At 38.8% G+C, this 24,659-nt stretch overlaps 1 protein-coding gene across 4 annotated transcripts in view; it reads left to right on the top strand.

The window, feature by feature from the left end:
• Window positions 1-1,753, top strand: part of TBX4 (T-box transcription factor 4) — a 228,245-nt gene extending 226,492 nt beyond the window's left edge. For 2 of the 4 annotated variants that reach the window (XM_089676641.1, XM_089676640.1), the window contains exon 9: window positions 235-1,753. In XM_089676641.1, the coding sequence (XP_089532767.1) occupies window positions 235-857 (623 nt within the window). In that variant the 3' untranslated portion in view covers window positions 858-1,753. The remainder of the gene's footprint in view (window positions 1-234) is intronic. The other 2 variants (XM_089676643.1, XM_089676642.1) reach the window with 2 other exon arrangements.
• Window positions 1,754-24,659: the final 22,906 nt, after the last annotated feature.

A 24,659-nucleotide genomic window follows, 5' to 3' on the forward strand; every position in this document is an offset into this window, starting at 1 on the left:
TCCCTATCTTGCATTAAAAATAAAAAAGCAGCAGATTAGCCACTGAAGAGGAGAAGGTAGTTTTGATAAATGTCTCACATTGTGCTTATAGAATCATTACGTTGAAGTAGTACTACCACCCCCAATATCATTTTGATGAATGATACTGAGTCATATATAGGTTTCCAAATGAATCAGGAAGTTTCATGGCATGCGTTAAGCACTTCTCTAAATGCTTAGTTCTTTCTTTTGCAGAGGGTGCACGCCACCTTGAGCTTCCTTGCAAGAGATCTTACCTAGATCCCTCTTCTTCTATGACAGACGATCACTACTTTCGATCCCCTCCACCGTATGACCAACAGATGTTGAGCCCACCTTATCGTAATGATGTGACACCCAGAGAAGCATGCATGTACTCTACATCAGGACCAGAAATTGGCGGAGTATCAAGTGTTGATGAATTACCTCCACCACCCCCACCGTTAAGCTGTAATATGTGGACTTCTGTTGCGCCTTATACAAGTTATAGTGTCCAAACAATGGAAACTGTACCATACCAGCCTTTTCCAACTCACTTTTCCACCACCACCATGATGCCTCGCCTCCCAACAATTGCAAGCCAAGGATCGCAGCCTCCAAGCGAATCTCACTTTAGTGTCTACAATCAACTTTCACAGTCTCAGGTACGGGAGAGAGTTCCCACTTCATCTTTTCCTAGAGAGAGAGTTCACCCTTCTCTGTGTGAAAGAAAACCTCCATCCCCTCACATAAACACAGCCAATGAGTTTTTATATTCTCAAAGCTTTTCTTTATCTAGAGAATCATCCCTACAGTATCATTCAGGCATGGGGACTGTGGAAAACTGGACCGATGGATGACTGCAGCTGCAACAGACTGAATAATCAATCTCCAGTCATGTTCTATTGACCAAGACAATCTATTCTATGTTGTGTTAACACCTGTGAGTATCCTGCACTTAAGTAAACTCTTCTTCCATGATTCCAAAGGAATACTATACAGGGTAAAATTATCCACCATGATGGCTTGTGTCTACCATGTATGCAACATTGAGTTTATCAAAACAGGTGCCATAGCAGATATTTGTAGGATTAAGAAAAAAAGATACAATGATGGAATCACTAAAATGTTTGCATGCTGAATAGCTATTTATATCTATACATATGTGTATATATATATAAAAGTATATATATATATATCTATCAAAAATGAGGCCGAGTGTCCATTGAAGCTTTGCTTTTACAGATGATATGCTTAATAAAATTGTGAATGTTACCAGGGTTTTTGAAGACATCTATTTAAGATTTTTTATGTTGATGTAGAAAAAAACTAAAGTAAAGATGGCTAATGGAAGTACGTGAAATAGCATTTATATCTATCAGACAATAATCTATACCAACTATGAGAAATCCAGCTTCATCCAAACAAATTGAAAATGTCATTTTTAAGATATATCATAGATATTTTGCTTATATTGAATAAAGGGGGATAAAATCACATTTTCCGATGATGCAACAGCTCCAGTTGCTTTTATTAACGTTTATCAATGTTTGAAGCTATAAATTATATCTGAAGCTGATGTAAAGTCTAAATTTCAAGACTATATTCTTCAGTCTTTTGCATCCATAAATCATAAATCTTTTTTTCAGAAAAGTAGCCACACTTTCAAACATAATCTAGAACTTTTGTTTCTTTATTGGTCGTTTTTATTTCCTCTGGAATAGTGATAAACATTAAAATGATCTTGTGATTTGAATTTAAGTGTTTGCGTAATGATTGTTTTCTTCATTTGAATTCCACCCATAAGAGAAGATAGACTGAAAAGGGTAAGAATAAGCAATATATATTTGAAAAGTAAAAGAGGTTAAAATAACACATATCAATGTTTGTGTTGTCTGTCATGGATTGTTGTTATGATACTTAACCATACCTTGTTCAAATATGTCCTGTAGCTGAGATGTTCTCATACATATCCTTAGGGGTGGCTGTATAGAAGACTTTTCAATTTGAAACTAAAGGTAGACATTTATTTTAGACTTATCAATGTTGTAACACATAGGGATTCTCCACCAGCCCTAGAGGTAGTGAAAAGCAATCACAACATTTAGCCACTAACGCATGAAACCTAACTAACTGACAACAGAATAAAGCATTGGAAAGCCTGTCTGCATCAGTAACTAGACAGAGCTGTATGCACCTCAGAAGGTAATATCAATTAAGGGTGCATATCATGTGGCCCACAATTTGACTTACAAAATCTGAATAGCTTTAGAGTCATTTAATTAATAAAGCAGTTTACATATTTGTAGCCTGCTATCTCTAGAGCTTAAAGGTGGCCATAATCAAATCAAAATTCAGACGGTTCAGCAGGGACCGGCTGAATTTCAATCCATGCATGGCCACTGTAGTTATCTCCATCCAATTCAAATGTGTGGATGGGAGAATCTGTTCAGGTTTTTTTTTGTTAAACTAGTTATACTGAAAGCCATGTAAGCCCATGTATGGCCAGCTTTAGTATTAGCCAAATATCTTAAAAAAAAAAAAAAATCTGCTTGGGACACTTAGTTATTGGGGTTGATTTACTACAAACAAAAATACATTTTCCCTTAGCTTAATCAATAGGGTGAACATTTACTTTGCAATAAATACCCAATCACATGCAAAAAAAATTAAGAAAAAAACAGTTGCACATGATTAGATGATGGAAATCAGCTGAGCTTCACCTTATTCACCAAGCTAAGGGAAAAAGCCCTTGCTGAGTAAAATGTCCTTGCAAATTGAACAGACTATTTGCCTTTAGGAAATCAACTCCAAAGAGTGAAACAACAGAAGAAGACACCAGTGGCATGAATGGCAGCCAAAGCTATCTGTTCTACATCAGAAAAACCTCAGGATGGATTTACATTGCCCACCATAAGCCTAAAGGCTAAGTGCACCTTTTACAAATAAATAAATGCACATGTTTTTGCAGATACAAAATGTTTGTTTTTTTCTCAGGAGCCAGCAGAGCATTGCACCTGTGATCAGCAGATCACAAGTGCAGTGTCAGGCACCTGCAGACACTGTCTACAGCTTTGTGCTCCTACCTCTGTATGAGCTTTCTGTTATAAATCTAAATCTAAATCTAAAATCTGGTATAAAAGAAGTTGTGAGCGCTATGAGAACAAAGAAAGCAGCCACAGCATCAAAAAGGATACCAAAGAACCTTACAGACCATATAACATAAAAAATGCGGCGCTATAGTATAAATGTCCAAAATATCAATATGGCGGTTAAGTGATTAATGTGATCATAAAAATTGTATCACAAGCAAAGTGACATGCGGTGCAAAACCAGTCCTTGTGACAGTTATTATTCTTCAAAGTGCTGCTTCCATGCAGTAAACGTGAAAAGGATAAGGCTGTGCACTCACCAGATGCACAGTGTAACTGCGCATTTAGAGATATATTATCTCCACTAGATCCACAAGTAGCTTCAAGAGGTCAGGTCAGGCCAGATATTCCTCCACCCGCTGGATGTTGCTAGAAATCCACGGTCTTTCTCTTAGGTGGCTCTATAGGTGATAAGTGACTCACCAAGGGCCACAAAGAAAGAAGACCAATAGCATGGTACCGTTTTAAAAGATGTTTATTTCATATGCAGTATGGTATAGGTGAGGAAAACAAACAATCACTGACCATGAGGTGAATAGAAAGATGGCCGCCGGGACCTCCGTGGTGCCGGCGGCAAAGCAATAGTGACGCTGTAGCTCCTACCCTGACGCGTTTCGTGCTAACCGCACATCTTTAAAGGGGATAAGCTTATCCCCTTTGATGATGTGCGGTTAGCACGAAACGCGTCAGGGTAGGAGCTACAGCGTCACTATTGCTTTGCCGCCGGCACCACGGAGGTCCCGGCGGCCATCTTTCTATTCACCTCATGGTCAGTGATTGTTTGTTTTCCTCACCTATACCATACTGCATATGAAATAAACATCTTTTAAAACGGTATCATGCTATTGGTCTTCTTTCTTTGTGGCCCTTGGTGAGTCACTTATCACCTATAGAGCCACCTAAGAGAGAGACCGTGGATTTCTAGCAACATCCAGCGGGTGGAGGAATATCTGGCCTGACCTGACCTCTTGAAGCTACTTGTGGATCTAGTGGAGATAATATATCTCTAAATGCGCAGTTACACTGTGCATCTGGTGAGTGCACAGCCTTATCCTTTTCACGTTTACTGCATGGAAGCAGCACTTTGAAGAATAATAACTGTCACAAGGACTGGTTTTGCACCGCATGTCACTTTGCTTGTGATACAATTTTTATGATCACATTAATCACTTAACCGCCATATTGATATTTTGGACATTTATACTATAGCGCCGCATTTTTTATGTTATAAATCTAAAATCTGTTATAAATAAAGCAGTTCATTGGGAACAACAAGACGTCTGCCACTATGGAAGACAGTACTTGTAGTTCATTCATTCACAGATCCTGAAGCAGCCGCACTGTTTTTGAAATCTGACAACCCATGACAGTGAGAGGATCCACACCCACTGTCATGGGGAAGAGGGGGATCGGATGTGTGGGGGGATGTTGCCTCCCTAAATATGGGTGTAACATATTCAGAAAGGTAATCTTATCCTTTAAATAAATAAAAATAAAATTAAAATATTAAAAATGCTGCCTTACTTGCTAGACCCAGGCATATTTGATCTGAACACACATCAGGGTAAGTGTCCTGATTAAAATGTGGGGAAAGTCTGTTTTGCTGTAAACAAAAAATATACAGAAACCAATTTCTTTTTTTGGCTCCTATAACAGGGGCATTGAACATATTCTGGGCAGAACCAGCATGGCAGCCATCAATAAAGAATTAAAAAAAATTTTTTTTTTTTTTCAGGGGCTGAGAAGCTATGAGGTAATATAAGCTGAAATAACTCTGAATCATTTATTTATCTTAAGTATCACCTATAGGGACAGCAAGGCAGGAAGGGATCCTGCAACAGACAGATAGGCAGAGTAATAATGGATCTTATATATACAAATAGACAGCACTATTGGACTATCCTTATATAAATCAATTCATAATATCGAGTGTATACAGTATGCATCCTATATCTTTAAGGCGGAAGAAAAATCTAAAGTGTCAGGTGCATTAGTATGTTCTATAAATACGGTGTGTGTGTACAGTGAAAATGTGTCATAAAGTGCTTGTGCATTTATAACTCTGGGGGTTATCCTTATGAAGCGTCAGATCACTGGCTTTTTTTCAAAGCTCCAGAATCACCAACATTTCAGATATGCCAAGAAGAAAGACACATTTTTCAGTGTTATCACCGTCACTAGAATAAACAGCTTAAACTTGTATTGGGATCTCACTCCGGCTATCTCACTCTGCTGCGAGCATTCCCGATGTTCCACCTTAAAGATACATACACACCTGATATTGTAAATTGACTTATAGAGGGATAGTTCGTATAGCGCTGTCTATTTGTATATACATGCTGGTTGATAATTATCAGTCAGATAGCTGCTTGGACATTAGTGGTCCCATACTCTCTTGAATTTTTCTGTGGTGCACCTGTAAACAGACAATCCTTTTTTTTAGACAGTAATGGATCTTATTTGTGATTGCTCTGCCCATCCATATCAGGGAGAAGTGGCCAAGGACCATTGCTTATCAAGCTGTGATTAGTTTTGTAAAGGTTAATCTTTCAATACTTGTTGTGGATAGTTGAGTATGCCTTAGACTGATTATGTCACCTTTCATAGTCTTTCAGTTTTTCCAAAAGTTAAAGTTTAACTAAAGGCAAAACTATTTTTTTTGTTTTGGATTGGATGAGGTAGAGATGGATTAAAACACCTGTATGTTTTTTTTATTGCTGTCTGTGTCCCTGTGAGGAATATTCACTTTCTCTGTTTGACCTGTTAATCAAAACTAAAAGTCAAAATAAAAGAAAATCCCAAAAATCTTCCAATGGGGACACTACGTCTGGTGACACACCGGGATTCCCTCGCTTTGCAGGGATTTTCTCTTACTTCCTGCTTTGACTATGGGACAGAAAGTGAAGAGAAATCTCCCAAATGGGACACAGATGGCAAACAAAATCTGACAGGGGTTATAAACCTCCCTTACTCTATCTAAAATGCAAAAAAAACTGTTCTGCCTATAGTTCTGCTTTAAAGATGGGCCCAATAGCACCTAGACAGTAGATGGGAAAAATGTAGTCTATTAACAAATACTTATGTCTACTGTATCATAGTTTCTGTTACCCAGGGACACCACATATGCATTCTGGTAAATGTTCAGCATGGCATGGCAGCCAGAAAAAAAATCTATCCCATCAAATTAACTTGGTGGCTGGTGCTGTTGTTATTGTTTTTTCTTTCCCTGCAGTAAAATGGGTGGAAAGAAACCTCATCCTCTGAAGTGGGACGCAGAGCCCTCTGGAACAAGAAGAGAAATGAAAATTTTCAGTTTTGGCCATCCTTAACAAAGATATACTGTAGGAGCATCATCAACCTCAAAGCTGCCTACGTCAAAGCTTCTCTGCTTTCATATTAATTCATCTTTGTTGTGATATTCTAATAATAACTAATTTTCAATTCCACCCTTGTCCTCTAAAGTCTCTTAATTGTTACCGTAATCAATTCCCATATCTTGCCTCTACATCATCATCGTCAAGTCATCACGACAAATGCATTAATGTCTAGTGTTGTTATTTTTTTCAATTACTTTTCTTAACCACTAAAGAATCAACAACATCCAGTAGTAACAAATGTTTGAAATTCAATGCCCTCTGTTTCTTCATTGCATCCTTTTGAAAATATGATGTGTCGCCACGCTGAAAATGTTAGCAGTTTTCATACAGCTCATGTCACAGTTCTTACTAGATGATGACAACATTTTTTAAATGATCGGCTGCTCTAAATGTCTAGTTGTTTGTTTATTAACATTTTTTATTTTATTGTGTACATAAGAGATTGTTGAATGTTTGACAGAAGCACTGGTAGAGTATTTGTTTTCTATTGCAGTCTAATGCATGCAGATTGGGACGCTTAACTCTGCATTAGAAATTTCTCAAAAAATAAAATTCAACACAGGTCATCTGATGCTCATCATTTATAGTCACATACATTTTCTTTGTAATTTATTTGCCCTATGTTTCCCTTCTTTGCTCTACAGGTGCATCTCAATAGATTTGGATATCGTCAAAAAGTTAATTTATTTCAGTAATTCAATTCAAATAGTAAAACTTATATATTATATAGATTAATTACACACACATTTCCAGCATTTTTTTCTTTAATTTTGATGATTATGGCTTACAGCTAGTGAAAACCCAAAATTCAGTATCTCATAAAATTAGTATATTAGAAGTTCAATATTGTAGACTCTAATCCGCTAATTAACTCAAAACACCTGAGGTTTCCTGAGCCTTTAAATGGTCTCTCAGTCTGATTCAGTAGGTTACACAATCACAGGGACAACTGCTGACTTGACAGTTGTCCAGAAGGCAGTCATTGACACCCTCCACAAGGAGGGTAAGTCACAAAAGGTCATTGCTAAAGAAGCTGACTGTTCACAGAGTGCTGTAATCACATTCATCATATTAATGGAAAGTTGATTGGAAGGAAAAAGTGTGGTAGAAAAAGGTGCACAAGCAACAGGGATAATCACAGCCTTGAGAGGATTATGAAGCAAAGGCTATTCAAGAATTTGGGGGAGATTTACAAGGAGTGGACTACGGCTGGTATCAGTGCTTCAAGAGCCACCACACACAGATGTATCCAGGACATGGGCTACAACTGTCGAATTCCTTGTGTCAAGACACTCCTGAACCAGAGACAACATCAGGAGCTTACCTGGGCTAAAGAGAAAAAGGACTGGACTGTTGCCCAGTGGTCCAAAGTCATGCATTTCATTTGGAAATCAGGGTCCCAGAGTCTGGAGAAAGAGTCTGGAGCACAGAATCCAAGTTGTATGAGGTCCAGTGTGAAGTTTCCACAGTCAGTGATGATTTGGGGAGCCATGTCATCTGCTGGGTCCAAAGTCAGCGCAGCCCTCTATCAGGAAATTCTAGAGCACTCCATGCTTCCTTCTGCTGACCAACTTTATGGATATACTGATTTCATTTTTTAGCAGGACTCGGCACCTGCCCACACTGCCAAAAGTACCAATACCTGGTTTAATGATTATGGTATCACTGTGTTCGATTGGCTAGCAAACTCACCTGACCTAAACCTCATAGACATTCTGTGAGGTATTTTCAAGAGGAAGATGTGAGACACCAGACCCAACAATGCAGATGAGCTGAAGGCTGCTATCAAAGCAACATGGGCTTCTATACCACCTCAGCAGTGCCACAGGCTGATCACCCCCATGCCACCCCACATTGATGCAGTAATTCATACAAAAGGAGCCCTGACCGAGTAATGAGTGCATACTATACTGTACATGGACATACTTTTCAGTAAGCCAACATTTCTGTATTAAAAATCCTTTTTTTATTAGTCCTATATAATGTTCTAATTTTCTGAGATACTGAATTTTGGGTTTTCAATTAGAATATCATCAAAAAGTTTATTTCAGTAATTCAATTCAAAAAGTGAAACTCATATATTATATAGATTAATTACACACAGAGTGATATATTCCAAGCATTTCTTTCTATTTTGATCATAATGGCGCACCTGTATTTATTGAGGCCTATTTTGTGTCAAATAGATTGCTTTGCTTAGAAAAACATTTGAACATATATAATGCACTAAGCAGGATGTATGTTTTGCCAATTAACAGCAATTTATCTGTTTTCATGTGTTTAAATGTTACTAGTATTTTCAGGGGAAAAATGGTTAATCCAGTGGTATTTTACTTAGAGATGTGTGGATGTTTGTATACCTCTGCAGCCCAGTATGTGTGAAATGTAATACTTTTAGTACTTTTGTGTTAGAATAACCTTTGGATAAAAAAGTAGACATTCTTTGTTACCCAAAAACAGTAATTAGTTCTTTTACATTCTATTTTACTAATGTGTACAATATAGACGGGATGCATCCTACTGACTAAAGCTGGGCACACACAGGCCAAAAATTGGGTGCTTTTTGGTCTGTGTGTACAGCTTCTTGGCTGATAAAAGCAGGTCTATCGAATGGGCGTGCTGGAAAACCAGAATCTGATCTGCATCTGCTCAGTGCTGGCAGTCAATGGCTGCCAGCTCTGATCAGTGTGTCCTGGTGGGGGGGCATTCTCCCTGTCAGAACACAATAGCGCAGCGGGGAAATCTGTTCACTAACACTGGGTGTATTAGTAAAGTGATCTGTAAGTTTTTTATTTTGTTCAGCTCGCTGAGTTGAATGAAGAAACACTTCCTGTGTGTTTCCAGTATTAGAATGAGATTTAACTTAGTAAAGATTTATAGACAGTATTCCCATCACTCAGTCCATCATTAATTTGCATATAAAAAATGTATGCCTACTAAAGTCATCACATTTTAAAAACAAAACAAAATCTGTGTGATCTTGGGTGCTCGGGTTACTGAACTACGGAGAAAACAAACAGGAAGCTATCTAAAAATGTGACAGATGGCCAGCACACTCCAGTGTTTCAACTTCATCATAGTTATGATAAAGGCCATGATTGGCTGAAAAGTGAGTGTTTAGTTGCTTTAGCCAGAAATATTTCTAGGTGGGTCTCAGTGGGGCAAGATATTCTTTCTACAGAAGAAAGAAAAATATCATTGGTATGCAAATATGGGATAGGGAGGGCTGCCATTTTAAGTTTTAAGAGTATTTGTAATTGAGTCTTTTGTAACTCCACTTTTGCAACTCAACCCTATGGGACCTGCAGAAACGTTGATATATCAAAGCAGCCATTTGATTACTATACTCTAGTGAAGGAAGGTATGAAAAGCACTCACAGCTCTTCCACAAGACCACAAGACTGTTAACAGGCCACCATCTTTATCAATCACACAATGAATGAAAGAAAGTCTAACAGACATTATCAAATGCACTTTATCTAACAACTGAGGTTTATATATCCATCCAGATTGTTTTAGAGGGTTCTAAGGATGATGTTTTTCAAAACATATTAAATAAAATTGGAAACATTTTCAAGTGCATACTAAGAACTCAAATGATATTTTGTGCTAAAAAAGAATGCATAAACATAAATGACAAAAAATTATCTGAGGTAATCTCTTATGTAACATACCTGAAATTGGTTATTTAATTGCTGCTTGGAAATATACTATAAACCAAGTCTGCAGTCAATATATCAACATTTTTAATTTTTCATAGTGAGGAAAGGCAAGTCCCTATTGAATACTCTCAAAAGCCTACCAAATCCTGCTGTTTAAAATTTGTGAAACCCTTAATGCCACTAAAGTCTATGTGGGGGAAAATCTTGATATTAAATTCTGGTCATTTTCAAGGCTAATAGGCAAGCTGTTGTCAAAAAGGGGCATAGGGAGCTGGGCACTATCATTGTTTTTCTATGTTGCTTTCAAAGTTGAATGTAAAAGGACCCTCTCTTTGCTCTATGGTATTTACATTTTTTCCCTCTCATTATATGCTTGGAAGATGATTTGAAGCTGTTTGTGGTGTTACAGACTGATTTTCACTGAAATTATTAACAACACCACATTCTGGCATCACGTGTTTTGTGTATGTAATGTTAATTTGATTTTTTTTTTTACGTTTACACTTAGCTTGGCTTAAAGTGGTTTTAAAGGCTCAAGGTGTTTTTTACCTTCATGCATTCTATGCATGAAGGCAAAACACCTTCTGTGTGTAGCGCCCCCCCCCTCCAACACACACCTGAGCCCCTATGGATCTGGTGATGTCCACAAGAGCCTCGGTTCTCCAGGGACTATCATTCTTGATTGGCTTAGGCAGCAGTGGGAGCCATTAGCTCCAGTTGCTGTCAATCACAGCCAGTGAGCCAATCAGGGCCAAGCCACGGCTCTGTGTGTAAGTGGGCACGCAGAGCCACAGCTTGGAAGCATGCCTACACAGGTGTCCCCATAGGAAGCTGCTTGCTGTGAGGGCACCCGACAGGAGGGAGAGACCAGGAGAGCCAGCGGGATCCGAGAAGAGGAGGACCTGGGCTGCTCCATGCAAAACCAATACACAAAGCAGGTATGACATGTTTGTTATTTAAAAGAAAAAAAAATTGTATTACTTTAAATACAGCAGTATCAACCAATCCGATTAATTTAAACTTGATTAAAAGGCTAGTTTAGGTAGCTTTGCCTGCTATACCTTTTTTTTAATCAAGTGGTAATATGCCTGAATTGATTGATGAAAGGAGCAGCCACAATTGATCAAAAAGCAAAAGTAAAGTTTACTATTCAAATAATAAAACTAAAGCCCTCAATTGTATACATATAGGTCAGTGGCACAACCATTTGAAGACCCAACAGTCTATTTTATTTTTTGTGTGTGTCAGCAACACTAGAGTTGTTGTTTGGCTACTGCCCCATACCATCAGTCTTGTTTTTATTTGATTGATTTTTTTTTCTTTCATTATACATTTATCTTTTTTCTTTTTTGCTAGATTAAAAAAATGGCTTTGGGTATAATTATTCAGAGTTTAATATTAGGGGAGGTATACTGTATATTTTTTCTTTTGCTAGCAAATAAAATATACTTTACCCAAATGCCCTCATCCTCTTGACAACATTCTCCTGCTGCATTTGCCAGATAATCTGCAGCCTCTAATGACAGGGAGTGAATTCTCAGGATTTCAGAGGCTTAGGATACCACATGGCAAGCAGGAAAGAGGGTGACAGGGTCAATCAAAGGCTAGAACCTCTGCAGAATTTCCCACCTTTAAATCTCCAGCAGCAACTTTCCCCAGACAGGTGTCTTGTCTTGCTGGAGCAGAAGAAGAAAATGTTCCAAATTCATCTAAATGCCTAATGTCTTTATGCCAGCTTAGCAAAACTTCTGGCTTTGCAGTATTAACATTCAAGCTCATGGAATCAGCTCACCTCTGCTGGCTTATGACCTGTGTTACACCACACTGGCAGATATCTAGCCACCATTATTTAGGAGGATAAGGTGGAGGAATTGCAGCTGTCTCAAGGCAAACAGAAGCCTACTGCCTCAACTCCTGTGAAGCAGAGGCAGAAGGAGTCAGAAGAGGAATATCAGAAGAGTAAATAGGGCAGGCTTCAGAGAGGAAAGTTCAAAACCTCCAAAACCCCAGGTGTTAAACACTGGTGGGGTAACATTATATTAGGAACAGTATTGTCCTCCTTTACACTGAGAACTCAGGGATCTTTGCTGCAGATAATTCATGGTAAATGGGGTCTTTTATTCTCAAATGCCTGAGCAAAGACCTTGGTATTCGGGTCATCAATAAGAACAACCACTATTGAGTGGCCACCCTATTAGATCCCTGATACAAGTCAAATATGGCATATCTATTGCTACCATCTCAGAAGGAGGTCAATGTGTAGCACTTGGAGGAGGTACAGTGTAAAATCCTGCTTCAGCACTGTTTTTAGAGTTTTTTTTCAAACCTTTGCTTGGGTACTGCCCTGCCTAATATTTTTCAACTGTATTTGATAAACTAAACTTTCTTGTGGAAAACACACTTGCCTTGTTAGTGGCTGCAAAGTCTGGACTATTCTACCTGGATACGTTTAGCTTCCACCTTGATACTGGTCATGTTTTGTGTGTGGATGCAGATACAGTACTTCCAATATGAAAAGTGCATGTGGGTTTCTGCAGGTAAAAAAAGTACCACAAAAATACGGTTTATAAATTTAAGATCTTAGGATCAGCATGTGAGATAATAATCCTAAAGTGGCAATAACCGTAATTACTAAATATCACCATTAGGACTAAGATAATAACTGCTGGAACATAACAGTTCAAAATCTCAAAGCCAGGACTAGCAAATTCCATAATTAAACTTCTAAAATCCACCAGTGGCAGCACAGATATCACATCAGATGTCCATTCCACTGTGCTAAAATAAACCCCCATTTAAAGATCTCTAGTTGCAGGGTCACTGGTTAATCAAACGATGGAATGTTATCATCATAACACAGAGAGGAATAACTACTTAAGAGTTAAGACATTATAATACTTGTTATCCAGGAAGTGAGTCCATGCACATAGCAGCTTTTTCAGGTGAGGTGAATAGAAAAGCAAGCTGTCTCCCCTTCTAGCATTTGGTATTGATCTGAAAACTACATTACATGCACAACTTCCTCAGTACACAACCACTTTTTTTACAGACACAAAAGAAATGAATTGCCTCAGAGCTTATGAAGTGAAATAGGAATATTAAATGGGTACATTCATTTTCATGTAAGCTTAAAGTATAAGTTCACCCTGTGGAATTCCAAATCCCCTGAATAGTACATACCAATGCCATTCATCTGTAATGGAAAGCAGGAACAGCATTTGAAAATGAGGAGCACTGGTTTATACTGGGATCTGAAGTTGTTTATTAGGGGACTTTTTATAAAAAGTTTCTAAGGACTTACATTTTACCAATACATTGCATCCCTGTTGTGGAAAATTATGAGGTTAAAGATAAATGTCTTTAGGTATGCTTTAAGCAAGACTCATTCTATGTGTTCACTCTACCAAAAATGGTAGAGAAGGCTGCTTTAGAAAGAAGGGCGTATATTGTTAGTCAAGCTTAGCAGGCCAAAAGCTACTGTACCCTCCATGTGTCACTTATGGCTGGGGATCATGGACCTTCCATGCTCATTGAGCACATCCATGTATGCTAAAGCCAACCTGGTACAAAGAAGCACTAGAGACAAGGATCTGGGAAGGCAAGGAATGCTGGACTCATAGGAATGGTTGGAGTGCAAGGGTATATTTCAGTACTAGTTCAGTTCAGTTCAGTTCAGAGGTCAAGGGTGCTAGAAGAAATCACTTGCAGCACAGGGCTGCTGGACTCACAAGGAGGCAGAACTGCAGAGGTATCTACAAGGAACAAGAAGGTGCATAGGAGTCCTGGAGGGTGCTGAATACCCGTAGGTTTCATTAACAGTATTGTATGAGCAGGATACCTGTTGGCACAGGTGGAGGAATCCAGCACGTTGACACATAGAACAAAAGCAAGAGCTTCTAGAACAATTCAGGTGTAGAGTCCAAGGAGCCACTTTGTCTCCACCAGAGCTCCTAAAGGTGGAGATGGGTTTTGCTGCAGATGAGGGATGCAGCCCTATCTAGTAGTAGGCAGCTACTGGGAACTGAGTGCTGATATGCATTTAAGAGTCTGTTGCGGTGCTGAGATGCTGGGATCACTTGTCAGTAGAGTGTACAGACAAGCTGCCAGGAAAGCATGGAAACACACAGAGGTACTAGGAGCAGGTAGGAGTGCACAGAGACATAAGGGACACTAGAAGAAGGTTGGACTGTAAGAAACAAACTGGAAGTGCACAGAGAAATAGAGAAGCAAGCTGCTGAGCAGACTGGGAGGGCACAAATGCTGGAAATGATTGGCAGGCTGGAACAACATAGAGACATACAAAGGCTGGGAGTTGTTTGAGGAAGACAGAGGCTCACGTAGGCTAGAGTTCTCAGGGGATACAGGTACTTGGTTTTTTGTTGCATGTTGGAAGACACAAAGAGCCACTGGGAATACGTTGGATATTACTGGGAACACTGGAAGTAAAGAGATAAAATTCAAAGACACTGGGAGATAACTCTTGGAACACTGGGGACTGGCTAAGGGAACACTAGGAAATTCAAACTCTTGGGGGGGGGGGGGGGGGCTTGGATTAAGAACACTATCTATTGCCCAGGCAATGTCTGAGGGAATGAATAATCCCAGCTGAAATATAATTTGGTATGTCCTGGCTGGACATGTAGCTGGCTGTATCAACAGCAGGTGAATTACTAGTCATGATCACGTCTTGTGGGATGATAGGTAACAGCAGAACCTTGCATGTTAGAGCTACGGAAATACATGTAACAGCATGCCTGCTGATCTATGGAGCACCACAAGGTGGGTTTATATCAACCCAAAAAGTGCTTTTTAAGTCCTGGTGCCAGACAACACTGTTGTGAGTTAGCAGCACAGAACAAGAGGAGTGGTTCATCTCTCTGGTAAGTATAAACTGCAAAGAAAATCAGTATTGGGCATGGTCCTCTAGAAAACTCACCCCACCTAAAGAGTGGCAATTTCACATGAATTCTGAAATTCTCCTTGATTGACTGACCTCTGTGCGAATGACACTCACTCACACTGGATCCTGAGAGGACCCCGCCCCTCAGGCAGTGATGTGGATGCCTGAAAAAGGACCCTGCTGAAGTAAACAAAGGAAGAAAGAAGATTTGAGAACTGAGCTTTACATGACCATGGCTTTTGATAAGTATAAAAACACTTAGAAAAAATCTGAGGGTCTTCAGGAATGGTGGGAGAGAATCTGGAGCTTGAATAGCCATTAGAATGGTACCTACTTTAACAATCTCCTTGCTTTTTTAACTAATAGGGAAGGAATGTGGATTCAGTGTTTGTGTTTTCACCCTTCAAGTGTTACTATGGATATCCATTCCAGTGAACTCAATAAAATATTTATGGTTTTACAGTTCACTAATTGGATTATTTGATCGTGTAGGGTTTATTATGCTGGAAGCATTGCCTGATGACTTAACCATGCACATTTAAATAACATTATTACAAAGAAAGTAACACATGTAACCAGTCAAAGAAAATGCCTCAGATTATACATTTTATTCTTTACAAACTAGACTCCCATTCAGATTAAAGCTAAAATCCAGGCACATAAAAAGACACAAATAATACTGGTATTACCTTCCTGCAGACCACTGTACAGCAAATATCAAGCAGAAAGGACAAGTTGCATGAGGAGCCAATCAGTTGTGCTGCAGTGTTCATGTGTGCTAATAAAAAACATACAGTAGGAGGAGAGAACAGAGTGACAGAGATATAACTTCATCAGTCCCCTTCTCCTTTAACTGTCCAGTCACAGGTTGGGAGAGGGACAAGACCCATGAACGTTACTTAACAGCAAGGAAAAATCAGGTCTCCTGTCCTGCCAGGCAGGGCTATGCTGTGTGACAAAGACAGGTCATAGATTAATTAATTTTCTGTCCCCGAGTCCCCCACCAACACAGTTAGAACATAAGGAATGGTTTTCTGCTGGTGGGGGTTGCGGGGAATGCTAAAAATCTGAAGGGCTTGTTGTAGATGGATCAAATCTTGGCCAGTCTGTGGTGAACCAACCAAGATTCAATCCATCTATGGCCAGCTTAAATCTCTGGACTGTGATGGATATTAATACAAATCCTGTGGTAGGTAAAACAGTTACCATATATGTATTTCATCTGTGTATTTGTCCGGTTGTCTGGTGTTCAGTTTTAAATATCAAATGGGATGTTTCTTACCTTTAAATACAGATCAGACATTGGCAGTACCTATTGGTGGGTGAAATGGGAAAAGATGGGGGAAGGCTATGGCAGATAAAAAGGTTCCATGTTACAAACGACCAGTGGAATTGGTACCAATTGTATGAAAATAAAAAATATGCAAAATACGTGTGAACAAGATGTCAATGAATTAAAGTGTTTGTTCACCAATGCCAGAAGTCTGCCAAGCAAAATAGGTGAGTTGAAATCTTTGGTGCATGAAAGGAACTATGATTTAATTGGTATTGCTGAATCTTGGCTTCATTCTTCACATGACTGGGCCATTAATATTCCTGTCTATGTTCTCTTTCGGAGAGACAGGGTAACTAGGAAAGGTGGTGGTGTCTGTCTCTGTGTGAGAAATGATCTCAGAGTGAGTGTGAAAGAGGACCTAGTTGATGGAGAGTGTGATAAGGCTGAAGTATTATGGGTGGAACTGCACATGAGGGTGCATACTACAAAGGTAGTTATTGGAGTTTGTTATAGGCCTCCCAGTGTTAATGAGGAGGTAGAGGCTCATCTCCTTGCACAGATCAAAAGGGCTGCAAGGGCTGGGACAGTGATAATAATGGGGAATTTTAACTACCCAGAAATTGACTGGAGTAATGGTACTGCAGGAAAAGTCAAAGGGCAAACATTTTTAAACCTACTACAGGACAATTTTATGGTACAGTTCAAAGAGGCCCCTACTAGGAATGATGCTCTGCTGGACCTGGTAATCTCAAACTATGCAGAGCTTATTACTAATGTCCATATAAAAGAACATCTGGGTAGCAGTGACCATAACATGATTTAATTTATTGTTAGCTGTAAACAGCAAGCATATACGGGAAAAATAAAAATGCTCAATTTTAAGAGAGCAAATTTTCCAAAGCTGAGAGCTGCTCTCCAAGACTCAGACTGGGAGGGAATATTGGTATCAAAGAACACAACACAGAAATTGGAGTTCTTCAAAAAGACTGTATGTGATCACACTGCAAAATATATTTCCATAGGCAACAAGTTTAAAAGGCTAAAAATCAAACCTATGTGGCTTAAAAAGCTATAGACAATAATAAAACAGCTTTTATTAAATAAAAAAATGAAGGAATGCTATCATTGTTTAAATATTACAAAGAATATAACAGAATATGCAAAAAGGAAATAAAGGACGCGACAATTGAAAAAGAAAGACAATTGCAAAAGATAGCAGGACAAACCCCCAAAAATTCTTCAAATATATTAATAGTAAAAAGGTTCGGTCTGAGCATGTAGGCCCTTTACAACATAATCTAGAGTGGGTGACTGGGGACAAAGAGAAGGCAAATTTATTAAATACCTTCTTCAGCTATAGACCTGTTAGTTTAACTTCTATAGTTGAGAAGATACTGGAGAGTTTAATAAAAGACCACATAGATGAGTTCTTGCTGGAAAAAAATATTTTAAGCAACAGACAGCATGGATTCATGAAAGACAGAAGTTGTCAAACAAATCTGATTTCTTTTTATGAGGAGGTGAGCAAAACCTTGGACAGAAGGGTGGCGGTGGACGTGATATAATTGGATTTTGCTAAAGCGTTTGACGCAGTTTCCCACATGGCTAATGTGCAAGGTAAAGTCTACGGGCTTGGAAAAATCTGTATATAAATGGATAGAAAACTGGCTAAAAGATCGTATTCAAAAAGTAGTGGTGAATGATTCATACTCTGAATGGTCTAGGGTTGTCAGTGGTGTACCCCGAGGTTCAGTGTTGGGACCCTTACTTTTTAATATATTTCTTCTAATTCTAGCTCATATTCCCCCATTCCTTCTCCTAGCACAATTTCCCCCCCCCAATTTCCCCCCATCATCCTTATTACCCTTCTCAGCACCAATAGCACCCATCCCCCTTCCTGCACAAACCTCTCATCTCAGCACAAATGATTGTTATCACTCTCCCCCTCCTTTCACTGTGTACATTTCCCCTGGCCTGTAAATTACCCCCCCCCTCAAACTTACTCCACCCCCTATCTCCTCCAATGACTGCTCATCTCCTTGCAGAAGGCAGCCTGGGAATGAATCAAACACTGAACATATCGATGTAAGAGTGATCCCGTGTCATCTGCTTTATGAAGGATCACTCCACTGACAGGAGAGGAGAGCACAGCCCACACCTCCCAGCTCTTTCCAGTCATTTCGCCTTTGCAGGATTCACTGCTCCAGGCTGCTCTTTCCTTGTACCCAGCCATGAGTGCGGGTATGGAGGAAGGCACTCAGCAGCCAGGCACAGCGTCCATGAAAAGATCTGCCTGGGAGGAACAACTGAAATCTGGGGGGGGGGGGCGTAGTCCACCCCCAGCACCCCCTCAGATCCAGCTATGGTGGAGAGTAGGGAGAATGTACCCTAGGCGGCTGCCTAGTTTGCCTAGTGGTTGCGCCTGCCCTGAGTATACCCCAAACCAAATTTCTTGTACCAGTAAAGTCAATTTCCTTTTTGATTAATTTTGTACCCATACCAATTTTATTTGCTGCAACATATCTTTACTATGATAGAAAGAATGTGTTCTCCTAGATGAATCCCATTCTCTATTCAATCATTTTTCACTTTCGTGTCTCATAATATGTACTTTGAAGAGCCTAACACAAAACAACATTACTCCATGGAGTCATGGACAAATTAAGGAACATATGAACCCTATGGAAAGATTATTTTCCCTCGCCCAACCTTGATGGGGACTCCCTGATTCTGTGAATGTATTTTTCCTATGCACCACCCACTTACACCAAAGGGGGTAGCATTATCCCACATGCACATCCCTCAACTCCCACCCTCCCCCTTCCATCTTCTACCTACCCTACTTTCCATGCCTGCTTTCAACAACTCATCCTGTCACCTTTATCCCCCCCCGGGACTGTAAACAACTTAAACCTGATCACCCCATGTCTTTAATCCTTTGATTCAGAGCCTATGGCCCCTTTTACCAGCATCACTGTTGTCTCCCTGGACTTACATCCCCAGTGTAATTTGTATGATTTGTCATGTACAGTTGAATAGACCTTAGCTGATATACCTTACTGAACCAGGGCTACTGACAACGTTCCCCTCTTCCAATGTTACTCATACATGCGCACTGTATTTGCCTGAGTTTTTTTGTAAACCTGACAAAACTATGACACATATTTTATTATATTACCCTTGTTACACTATGTTATAGTGACCAATTTTATACAGCAAGCTAGCTATATTTAGTGACATTTAGGCTCTGCAGCACTGATTCAATAGGTCAGTGGAAGTACTTGGAATTTGGTGCAAGCTCACTTTGCAGCCAATTGCAGCTCCTGCAGACTGTCCGACACAAATTCTCCCTGTAAATATGTACCTCATCCCAAGAACGACAGACAAAATAGTCTGTGGCCTGGGGATCAATGAACGTCTGGAACCTAGTGTGGAAGACAAAATGGACCCCTGTGTGGTCAAGGTTCAAAGTTCAGTGTGTTGCGCTCTCAAAGGTAGCATTCTGAACACTGCAGTGACTACATTATATACATTTAATAAAATGTTTTTGTCTTGAGAACAGCTGCTGACTGGTATTTTTGCTTTATGCATTGTTGCCAAACAGTAGTAAATTAGTTTAAAAGAATTGCTTGAGGTAGTTAAATACATTTTCAACATAGAGTACACAAAAACACTTCAGAACTACAACCCCTCAGTCCTGAGACAGGTCAGTTGCTATGCTGAAATAAAAATTACAGGGCCAAATTTTTAAGGGACAATTAGGGGTTTATTTACTAAATCTAGAGAGTGCAAAATCAGGCTCAGTTGTGCATAGTAACCAAATAGCTTGCAGGTTTTATTGCCAAAATTGAATTAAACAAGCTGAAGGTAGAAGCTGATTGGTTTCTATGCAGAAGTGAGCCTGCTTTTGCACTCTCCAGCTTTAGTAAATAAACCACTTAGAGTCTATATAAGTCAGAGGCAACAGGCAGAAATATTGCACAGACTCTGCACATCAGGTAAGTGGTTTTTACTAGGCCACACGCTAATAGAGAGAGGCAAGGTAGGTTTTATCATGAAATACAATTTAGAGTATTTTATTTCAGAGACAAAAGCCAGAAATGTTGTACAGAACTGTAGTTAGCATTGAAGCAATTGGAGCAGGCTACATCTCAAAAAGGATGCTCAGCTTTTATATTTAAAAAAATCCACATTGGTACATCTATGCTCTCTGTGGAAAGGCTTTCTTCATTTTATATGGCACAATAAGGTACATAGAACATCTTGCTCTGTTCTTCTTCACCCTGCTCAAAGGGAGGTTTAGGAGCACCTGATTTTATCAAATATTATTGGGCCTCTCACATATGACATATTTTGTCTTGGTCAGTCAGACTGCCAAGTAACAGATGGTCAGAAATTAAAATGTGTAAATTTTTTCCTACACACACATCCTCCCTTATTTGGTCCTCAGATACTATGCCTAAACTACCTCCCCACACTCAGTTGTTGAACCCTATGTTATTAAAAAAATCTGGCGCACCTGCAATAAAAAATATGACTTATCTCCCCCTTGACTAATGTATTATATAACCCTGTACTACCTGACAGCTTGACTTATTCTCAAATACTCCATTTGGCTCAAGCTGGTGTATTTCAAATGCGCCATTTAATCCATCCAGTAAATCGGAAATTTCTTTCCTTTGAGGAAATGTTATCTCCTAAGGTTTTTTTACACATACTTACAATTCCGATATTTTTTCTCCACCCTAAGGCCCCCACTATCATTGGATCAATCCTCTGGATTTGAACGTACCTGTATATAGGGCCCAGCTCAGACACATCTAATTTCCAGCTTATATAAGCTATTATAAGAGGCCTCACCCTTGACAGAGGAAAATCCATTTGTATATGCGAAAATGGGTGAGGCCCTTCAACGCCCCATCCCATTAACTTGGCATAAAATATGGGAAGCAGCCTTTAAAATGTCTTGTTATATTACACATAAAGAAAACATCTATAAAGTTATGATGTATTGGTATAAAACCCCTATTGTATTGCATTCTCATAATATGGCAATACCGGAGACCTGTTGGATATGTATGGGTGACAAGGAGACATTAGCTCATATTTTCTGGTCCTTCCCTCAAACCAATGGATTTTGGGCCTCGGTACTAAATGTTCTGGAGCTGACTCTAGAGGTATCTTTACCATTAGACCCTCTACACTATCTCCTGGGCTGCCTTTTCCTGGAATATCTAAAAAACTTAGTGTCCACATATTAACAGCAGCAAGAGATTAATTCCTTGTTACTGGAAATCTACAGAGACACCCCCACAATATCAACTAATTTTGGTTATAGCCAGAGTTAGAGTAATGGAGTATCTGACTGCTATTTAATGTGACAGTATTGCATATTTCATAAAATATGAGATGCATGGAACAGTTTTGTCTTTGACTCACCTAAATTCTATGCCCCTTCTTCTCACAAACCTTAGCCATATATACTCTGTCTAATTAAAAATGCAGGTCTTTTTTCCACTTCCCCTTTTTGTTTCTTTAGGATATAATGTTAGATATTTTCTTTTCTTTCTTGTGCTTAGCACCTTTACAGGTTGCAAGTTTACCATTCTATATGTCATATTCGATAGATAGCCTTGATACATCCTGCTATGCTATGCTAACTCAGGTACTGGATTCACTGGATGCTTAAGGATGCAATTCATCAGCAATCATCTACTTTACCCAATCTGACCTTTAACCGCTTCCTGACTGTCCTATAGCGGATCTATTGTTACAGGGTGGCAGGGCTTGCCAAAATCACACACATATATATATATATATGTGTGTGTGTGATTTTGCATTTCTGGGTAGAGAGCAAGCGTGAGTCGCCCTACCTGCGCCACCATTGGTGGCTACAGCTGTCGATCACCAGGTCCCAGACAGAGATTCCCCCCCGTCACCCGGTGATTGCCGAGGAACACTGACAGGGAAGAGGTCTGTATGTAAACAATACAGATCTCTCCCCTGTCAGCACCAGCATGCTGCTTTGTATTGCTCTGCACAGCAGAGCAATACAAAGCAGCATGCTTACATAGTAAAACACACACAGGCCACATAGTAAAACAGCATACATTTAACCCTTTGATCGCCCCAGATGCTAACCATTTCCTGCTCAGTGTTATTAGTACAGTGTCAGAGCTTTTTATTAACACTGATCCCTGTATTAGTGTCACTGGGGATGTCAGTGGGAGTTAGTCAGTCCCCCCCCCCCCCAGTGTCAGAATGCCCACCTCAGTCCCACAGTCTTGCAGTTTCACTGTAAGTTGCTGATCGCCGCCATTACTAGTAGAAAAAATAAACAAAAATTCTAGTATATATACACAGCCATTTGTAAAAGCTATAACTTTCATGTAAACCAATTAATTTACATTTATTGGGATTTTTTTCCAGCAAAGACATGTAGCAGAATATATTTTGGCCTAAATTTATGTCATAATTCGATTTTTTTAATTTTTTTACTGTATATGTTTATTAGCAAAAAGTCAAAAATATTGTTTTTTTTTCAAAATTGTTTGTCTTTTTATGTTTATAGCACAAAAAATTAAAAACGCAGAGGTGATCAAATACCACTGAAAGAAAGCTCCATTTGTGGAAAAAAAAGGACATAAATTTCAGTTGGGTGCAGCGTTGCATGACCGCGCAGTTGTTAGTTAAAGTAAAGCAGCTCTGTATTGCAAAAAATGGGCTGGTCAGGAAGGGGGGTAAATCCTCTGGAGGGCAAATGGTTAATTGATTGATATATCTACATAATGTTTGGAAAAATGCATATATTGTATTTCCATTATTGTTATTTCTTTTTTTAGCCATTGTTTGGCTCCTATTTTTTTTTAACTGTCAAAACTCTAATAAAATTTACAACAATAAAAAAAATCCACATCACAGAAAAGCATAGCATACATAGTACTTTTACAATTTCTTAGAAATCTCATCAGCTAAATAACAACCACATTTAGCTTCGGAGGATCAAAAATAATGTAAAATGTATCTTTCTCAGATTAAAATAGTAGTAATACGCTTAACACAGCATGCATAACATTTCTACAACTTCTTGTAGGTATTTTTGGCTAAACTACATCCCTATTTAGCTTTAGAAAGCACAAAAAATGTACATTTGTTTTTTTTTCCAGGTTAAATAGAAAAATTATGCTACACATACCATTCAAAGTATTTTTACAATTTATTGTAGACCTCACTGGCTAAACCACATCCCCATTTAGCTTTGGGGGTTTAAAAGTGTAACGTATATATTTTTTAGAATAAGAAGTAATCTGCAAAGCACAGCATACACAGTACTTCTACAATTCCTTGTAGATCTTATCGGCTAAACCGCATCTCCATTTAGCTTTGGATGAACTAAACATTAAAGTTTTTATTTTTCACAATAAAAAGGAAGATTTGTGGCATGCACTGCATAGGTTAAGTTTAACCTCTTCCATACCGGGCACTTTTATCCTCTTCCTGCCCAGGCCAATTTTCAGCTTTCAGCGCTCTTACACTTTGAATGACAATTGTGCGGTCATACAACACTGTACCCAAACTAAAATTTTATCATTTTGTTCACAAAACTAGAGCTTTCTGTTGGTGGTATTTAATCGCCACTGGGGTTTTTATTTTTTGCTAAATTAACAAAAAAAGACAGAAAATGTTTAAAATGTTTTAATTGTTCTTCATAAATTTAGGCCAAGATGTATTCTGCTACAATTCTTTGGTGAAAATAACCCAAATTAGTATTTATTATTAAGTCTGTAGGAAAGTTATAGAGTTCACAAACTATGGAAGATATCGGAAAATTGATCAATCCTGAAGTACTGACAGCCAATCTGATTTCTTGAGGTCCAAGAATGTCAGAACAGTACAGATATCTCCCAAATGACCACTTTTTGCAAAGTAGACAGTCCGACGTATTTCATAACAGGTATGGTGAGTTTTTTGAAGTTGTAACTTTTTTGTCATAATTTTTTGGAAAATGGAGAAATTAAAAAAATGATTTTCACTATTTTTTTTTACATACTGTCACCAGTGCAGTACAGTGTCATCATATACCTGGCATGGCGGTGATCAGGGACACTGACTGGTGACAGTACGAAAAAAAAAATTGATAATTATTTTTGTTTTTTTATTATTTTTAATTTTTTATTACATTTTTTCTCTTTTTTTAAGATTTCTTTTCATATTTCACTATGACCAAAGTAGTATAATATTACCATAGTAACATTGTATTACTTTGGGGAAGTGATCAGTATTTTTTTTTTTTTA

Source organism: Staurois parvus, unplaced genomic scaffold (genome assembly GCF_062004578.1).
Source record: "Staurois parvus isolate SC_StPar_1 unplaced genomic scaffold, SC_StPar_1.0 ptg000172l, whole genome shotgun sequence".
In the NCBI taxonomy this organism is placed as follows: Eukaryota; Metazoa; Chordata; class Amphibia; order Anura; family Ranidae; genus Staurois; species Staurois parvus.